The following is a 7,996-nucleotide window of genomic DNA, read 5'->3' on the forward strand; positions in this document are numbered from 1 at the left end:
TTGGGCATTTCAATGACATTCTAATAAAACAACGCATTAATGAAACAAGGTGACATACTACGGCTTTAACCCACACTGTCACTTTTCTACAGGTATTTGCTGCATTATATATAAAATAGTATATCATTTTATCATCCAAAATAAATTAAAAACTTGTCTGAAAATGATTGCTGTATTACTGTAGCAACCCCTTAAGCCAATAGAGGTTGCTTATGGGAAAACATACATAGTACTGGAAGATGACTTTCTCTTATGGTGTATGGATCCATCGGGATTCTTCCTATCCGTAGTGGATACATTCTAGATGGTTTTTGTAGTAGTGCAGCTGTAGTTTATACTGCACATCAGTCTTTCCGGGATTTCTGAACAGACCATATTTAGCATTGGCCCCTCCCGGCTGATGGCCAATGGAAACATGGCCACATGAAGCAACCATCAACTGGCCAAGACCATCCATGAAGAATTCTATAGAGAAAAAAATAAATAATTGGATGTTAAGGACAATAATTAAGTAGCAGGAGCGCTTCCAGTCTTCAACCAATACGTCTCTTACTTTTGGGGGAGGATTTAATTAGGTGCCAAGCACAAAGTGCGAGGCAACTTATTGTAATTGTTAGTTTTATTATTATTCCACCACGTTTGACTCACACAGCCTAAACCGCTTTTTATGAAACTTACTGCAGCTGTAGAGGTTGACCCAAGATTAACAGACAGCAAATATTACACTGGCCCAAAGGTGGCGCTATACCAACTGTCCAAAAATGCTAACTTTGCACAAGCATATCTCGTAACCGGTTTGACCTACACTCTTTGTTCACACATTTGTTCACACATGCATATCCTCATGCTGAACAAATATGCCTCAAGAATCTATGACTTCCGGTTTCCAGATTTGCCGCCATCTTGAATTTAGTTAAAAACATTAAATTGCCTAAGGATCCCAGGTTTTTTGACTTTGACAAAAATCCTTTAGCCCATATCATCTATGGCCCATTATCTTCAATCGGTCTTTAAGATTTGTCTGTACATGAAATTTTAAAGGACCCATGAGCCATTGACTTCTAAAAGGGGTGTGGTTTAAACGACTTAAGAAAAGACTTAAATGCTCATCAACATCAAAATTGACTCCTATGATGTTGACTCCAATACAAAAGTTGTTCAGAATCTAATTCTGAACAAGTTAAAGTCAACATATTTTCAAATAGGGCGTGGCATCTAAATGGACGTGGCCTGTCACTAAAATCGCCACAGTTCATAGACGCAATGTTTGATTTGAGCGCGACCGACTTAGTGGCTGCTCAAGTGAAATGAAGTTGATTGACAAAACTAAAAATCGTCCAAACTTAACTTACAGGGTTAACTTAACCCAATCATCATCAAACTTGGGATAGTCTAAGGCACATAGGTCAAGATGAAACTGTCCAAATTGTATCTAAATTGGCCTAAAGGTGGCGCTATAGCAACAGTCCAAAAATGCAAACTTTGAACAAGGATATCTCGTAAACATTTTTACTTACAGACATTAAACTTTGTTCACACATGCATATCCTCATGCTGAACAAATATGGCTCAAGAACCTATGACTTTATTTGGATAGATTTGCGACTATTTTGAACTTAGTTAAAAACTCCCTAATTCCCTAAGGATCCTGGGTTTTTTGACGTACGGTCATGAAAGTTTGTTCACCCATCACCAGATCCAAGCTAAAGCTATTCCAGCATTGTCAACTCTGCATCACGGTCTTAATGGTCAGGGTTAGGGTTAGGCTGTCAGGGTCTTAATGGTTTATTGGTCTGCTTATGCTTGGCACTGTAAAATGCTGCTTGCAGCTTTAATTGAAAATTAAAATTATAAACAGAAGGCAGTACATTTGGATGTTATTGTTAATGAAAAATTGGATATCTCCCCGTTACGGAACTACATGTCCTCGCAACAGTGACAAGACTACAACTGAATGATTTCATTGTTATAGTGGTTTTCACTTTTTATGGCATATTCAAAAAGGCAATAGTTATGAAAGACCTGCTTCCCATGTCACAATGGCTGCAAACACTAAGCACTGCTGTCCAATTCATCTGATACCGCAAAGCCAGAAATATGCATATTATGCAAAATATTTGCCTGCTGAATTGAAATAACCCCTATATTTATCGGTCTTGCTTCTCAGTGCTTGTGCAACTGCTCCAAACATGAGGTCATTTCACATCCAGGAGCGGCATAGCTCTCTCTATGATAGCTCTATTGTTAGCTAGCAATTAAAGACTCAAGACCTACTTTGGATTGCTCTGTCTTTACCAGTAAAGCACAAGAAAACTCCCCATGACCACCCCCTTTTATTGCTTTAGGTTTCTCTTTCATTGTGGATGCATGTACACAGTCCCCCAAGGGCTACATCTTATAGATATGGCCGGGAACATACCTGAATGTGCCACTCTCTTCAGCTTGGGGTCAAATCTCACTCGATTCACAGCATCGGTACGAGCCAGGAAGAAGTTGACCACCCCATTGACTATGGAGCATTTTGGGTAATTTGGTAGTGATTGGAACTTTATGTTGGACTTCCTGTCCATACAGCCTCCAGTGACTCCATCGCCTTCCTCATAGTCGATGGAGAAGTAGAACTGGTTTCCACCCACTGAACCCCCAACCTAAAAGAAGATAACAAGACAATATATCCTCAAACCTACTCATGCTTTATTCATAATGTAAAAATAGTAAGCATTTATTTGGTCTATGAATAATGTGATTCTCACCACATCCAACTCTGTTGTTGCCTCCATCACCTCCACCAGATCCTCTATCTTTGTTTTGTCAGTGAATAGAAAGTCGTCATCCACCCAAAGAAAGTACTTGGTTGTCACTTGAGAGACAGCCAGGGCTCTGCCAGCAAACCAGCCCTGTGGAAGGGAAAGATTTGACATTAACTTGAATTGGGTTCATTGATTAATTTCAATGAGTTACATTGTCCTCTAGAGGTCCGTCTTTTAATACATTATGCTAGACTACTCTTACATGATGTCCAAGCACAGGAAAGACATTCTGTTGTGTACATGGTGCACATGGTTCCAATATATGCCTACCTGTCCCCCAGGCATGATGTATTGCAGAACATTTTCCTCTGTGATCTTTTCAGGATTAAAGCTGTCATCGGCCACAATGAGCACCATGTCTTTGTAGAATTGTCTTAAGCTTCTTATGAGCACCTTCAACTCTTTGTAGCGCATAAAGGTCTTGGTGGTGACTGTCACTTGGTCGCTAATGTCTTTGAAAGAGTTTGTGTGTGCGGAAGGAGGAGGGGGGAGAGAGGAAGAAGGTAAGGGTTCATGATTCTACTCAACGGTAAAAATTGAAGATTTCTAAGGAAAAACTTTTTATACTTGTTCCCATGTCGAAAAGCACAGGTACGGTTGGTTGCCGAATGACGATGGGGAACACAGATTCATGATGCTCAAACGAGAAGTGAACTGCAAAACAAATTAAAAACATCCAGCCTTAATATGATTTGAGACACATAACATTAACCACAGTATCATTGGAAGGCTTTGAGTGCAAAATGAGAACATCACATTAACGTGCCTAAATATTATTTTAAAATCTGACCACACGTTCAGTATGTTTCTTTCAATGACATCACCCAACCCATACACCAATTGAAAAGGTGTTAGAGTACCCAGGTCTCCGGTGTGTATGTGGTACACAGGGATGGTGTAGGTGACCTTCGCCAGAAGTTTGTTGAGTTCCTCTAAGTTCAGCGTCTCCAAGATCAGCCGTTTCTTTCCGTCCCCTATTGGTTTTTCACAAATCATATCTCATACAAGTCAATCCCAGGGACAGGTAGTTTAGTTACACCTTGAATGATGGAGTTCATGAATTACCTTTGACACTCTGTGCTTCACTTGGGCTGCCTAGACTGAGGACACCTTTGGTGACCAGTAGTGATACCTACAAGGTAGTGATAAACACAAGGAGAAGTGTGTTGAGAGTGAGTACTTTTTAACTCAAAACCTGTCTGTTGTTGTCCATTTTCCTAACCAAGTAGGCCTCGTATCAATAAGACTGCCAAAATATTATTATTACTACTCGCTCATGGATTTCGAACCATAACGCCACTCATAGCCTAAAGATGCCAAATATGTTGATAGAACAAAAAATGAATGAGCTAGCAACGTGTTTTTGGTTTATGTGGCGTTAATTCAATTTAGGAAATCCCACAATCTCTAGGAAGGCATTAGCTTAAATTGGACAGTCGACAACGTGACTAAAAAGGTTGTGACCAAATTCCATTACGGGCTGAAGTAGCCGAGCCGCCGGTTTCCGTTCATCTAGCAAACTAGTCCAGTCTCATTTCAGTATCGCTGAGCAAAATATTCCAGCTCACACACTTCAGGAGGGATTTGTATGCTAGTGCATGATGACTAATCTCTCAATGGCCGACAGACCCACAGAGTCACCTACTGGTTAAGCATTGATATGACACTCCTGTCCTCCACTTATTGAAATTGAATTGGTTGTTTGCAGTCACCTATGTTGCGCAAACGTCAGAAGGAAGGCCGGAAGTGAAATGCAGAACGTCAAGCAGCAGCACTCTGTTCATGCAAGCTGTGTGGAATCAAAGGAAGGAAGAGGAAGGAAAGCAGAAATATATTGGAAATGAACGGCATTGATGTCAGGGGGTTTGGGTCCCAGTGAAAGAGTGCTGCCAAGAAAACCCAAAAGTGCCCAACAGCTCCGCTTGAAAAACCCTGATAAAGACGCACCCATAGCCATGTCATTAAAGGGATAGAAAAGACATTTTGACTATTGCTTGATGAGAAACAAATGATTATGTTAGTTAGGGGGACTTGTGTTGATGCTGGTTAGACATAAGAGGAAACCAGGGAAATTTAACCTGTAGCTCCAAGACGTCCAGCAATGTCCCTTGTATACTGATTTTGACTTGACACCCAGAGTTTTACTACCAACCTTGTAGCTGCTTCTTTGAATACCGTACAATGCTAAACCTGAAACAAAATATATTTCAGGGTGAAACTATTTCCTGAGGAATACATTGAACATAAAATTAAGTCTGAAAGGATACTGAGGAAAAAGCACATTGCACATACATTATATGTATATCTGTCCGATCAGATTTTATTGAACCACCAAAGTGCAACGTACTGTACCTGGAATGAGAGTGGGGACCAAGGGGCGTACTGTGAAACCCTGAATGGGATACTGCAGTGGAGAGTTGGACGGAGCAAAGAGGAGTGTGTTCAAAATGGAGCTTGTTCTGGACACAGGAGATAAATATTAGAATCCACAAATCAATTAACCAATACAAAACAATATGCCAATTAACCAATAATCAACTAATGTCAATTTACTTATTTTCAAACTGAATAAAAAAGGTACACTATGTAACAGTTAGGCCTACTATATGACAACAAACAATGAGCCAAGTCAAAATACTGGCTTCTCCGACAATAATGATGACACCAGAAAGTTCTCCTATTTCAATTTGTGGTGGGCATGCGCAGTCGCAAACAAACACTAAATCAGGGGTGTGTGGGGGGGAGTCGTGCCAAGACGCGCCGAGACGCACGTCAACGCGTTAACGCTGGAATGCGATATACCGGCGGGCCAATTGCATTACATTAATTGGGGACATTACATTATAACAGGGTCCGCGGGCGGAATTGTTGACGGTGGGGGGGGGGGGGGGGGCTGCCGGAGTTGACGCGCCAGGGTTACCGCGCCAAGACGCGCGTCAACGCGTTGACGCTGAAATGCGATATGCCGGCGGGCCAGTTCTGATAGAATGTGACATTAGATATTATCTGGCGGGCCGGTGTTCTGGCAATTTCTGCTCCCTTGTCAGATTTTGCTACCTAGTGGTTCTGCGCATGCGCATGACGACACTATTGACCCGCGGTGTAGTATTGGTGTAAAATATACATACTGTATCCCTTAACTCTTCAATGAAGACGTTATAATACAGTATCAGTCTATCAAATAATGCTACCCTATCAAAAAGTGCTACCTTATGTGTTTGGTAGCGTATTTAATCTGTTGACCAACTGCCTCTATCAAACAATGCTCCCACTACAGAAACATTTTGATACTGTATTATAACGTCTTTATTGGAGATTTCAGGGGTAGAGTGTGTATTTTACACCAATATTCAATAAGCGTCGTCATGCGCATGCGCATAACCACTAGGCGCATAACCACTAGCAAAATCTGATGGGTAGCAGAAATTGACAGAACACCCGGATTAAATTACACTGCGGGCCGGATTAGGCCCGCGGGCCGTATAGGCTACGTTTGACACCCCTACACTAAATCATAATCTTTGTGGCCCTATTACCTATCCAGGGCAGTTTGTATGTGCTAACTTGGGTTGAAAAAACAAAGTTACAGCTATGGGAGCTGCTAAACACAGTTTTTTAATAAAATGGACCACTAATAAATTTCAGCTGGGGTCTTAGCAAACAGGCCAAATACATTAACTATCATCTTACAACTTGAATTTAACTATCTAAGACATTATTCTTTAAGAAATTGATTTGTTGATTAATAGATCAATTAATTCATTCTTTGAGTGTCTCGCCTCCCCGCCATCATTTTGTTCCATCCTGTGTTCCTGGTACTGGCCATGCATACCTAGCCTGGTGCTTCTTGTACTCCTCTGCCCGTCGTTTCTGAATGTCTGCTCGGTTGGCATTAGGAATGCTCCCTGCCAGATCAAATGACTTCGCTGGGCATGTGCAGGAAGCCGGGGGCTTAACTAGCCCGGTAGGCGGGGACCTAGGCCTACAGGTAATATATAATAAAATAAATTATTAAATAATAGGGGAGGCGGGGACCTAGGCCTACAGGTAATATATAATAAAATAAATTATTAAATAATAAAAAAATAAAATGAGTTAAAACATAAACATTGCACTGAGAATGGCAAAACAATCACACACACGTGTACATGCAAATCCACTTAGAGCCTTACCACTTTTTCTTTGGGGTGTCAATCATTTTCTCTACCGTATTGTTGGGGGCGAGCCAGAAGTAGATCATCCCACTGAAGATAACAATAGACAGCAGCAGCAATTGTGTTCTGCCAAATGAGGGCATCTGGAGACACAGAGAAAGACACAGATTAGCCCAAAATAAGTTCTGGGCCCTATACAAGAAGTCCTGCAATGACGTCTGTGGCTAACTAGCCTATATGCCATAGGTTATTATTTATCATGTAGCCTAATAACGGCTTAGTATTAATTTTATATTAGGTTGCTTTAAATCAGTAGCCTGCTGTTGCAATATTAGCCTACCGTACACTTTATTTATCCTTTACCTTAATAACCACGGCCTCATCATTTGAAAGTGTAGCCGATTGTCTGCTCGTGCTTTGGGTTGTCTCTGTTCGTTTTAGCAATGATAAAAGAGTTAAGAATGGGGTTTCATCTTGTGTGTTTAAACGTTTGTGCTCACCTTTCTTCGAAAATAAGTTAGTCAGAACCTAACTTCCTCAATTTTGTCTTCCTTCCCTGTTTTTCTTCACCTTTCTCTGCTGAGAGGCAGACTTCAATGTATTTAACTGTGGCTGTGACATTTTTTTTTCTTTCAAATTTCCCATGGGTCCCCTCCGCCTTGGGTTTGTCATCAGTCTTCAATGAAAGTTAGAAGTTTTCGATGACTTTCTCCATAGGAATGACCGCAACCATTGCGTTGAAACTCCGCCATCTAGTGGTTAACACCCATAGACGATAATATGAGCTCTTGAAAACGTCTCGTTAGGATTTGCCAAATATCTTGTTATTGTAATTCAATTAGGCTATATAATTTAGATATAGGCATAGGGATTAAAATATATATAATGACATTATATAAAAAATATTATTTATTATTATTCAGGAAATGCAATGTGTTAGCTTATATTTCAAAACATTTTAAATAAAATGTTTCGATTTAACAACGCTCTTGTCCAGTGAACCTGGAGGTCGATGGTGAACTATTGTAAGAC

At 40.6% G+C, this 7,996-nt stretch overlaps 1 protein-coding gene across 1 annotated transcript; it reads right to left on the reverse strand.

Moving 5' to 3' along the window:
* Positions 1–280: 280 nt before the first annotated feature.
* LOC311358418 (beta-1,4 N-acetylgalactosaminyltransferase 2-like) lies at positions 281–7,107 on the reverse strand (the record flags this gene model as incomplete). The annotated part of the gene is made up of 11 exons (XM_084478438.1): positions 281–465; positions 2,420–2,648; positions 2,754–2,897; positions 3,081–3,262; positions 3,378–3,464; positions 3,671–3,784; positions 3,876–3,942; positions 4,963–5,000; positions 5,163–5,269; positions 6,643–6,786; positions 6,983–7,107. The coding sequence occupies 11 exons, from the start codon at positions 7,105–7,107 to the stop codon at positions 281–283; spliced, it is 1,422 nt and encodes a 473-aa protein (XP_084334564.1).
* Positions 7,108–7,996: the final 889 nt, after the last annotated feature.

The sequence above is a fragment of the Micromesistius poutassou genome (assembly GCF_964030765.1).
Source record: "Micromesistius poutassou genome assembly, chromosome: 14".
NCBI lineage: Eukaryota > Metazoa > Chordata > Actinopteri > Gadiformes > Gadidae > Micromesistius > Micromesistius poutassou.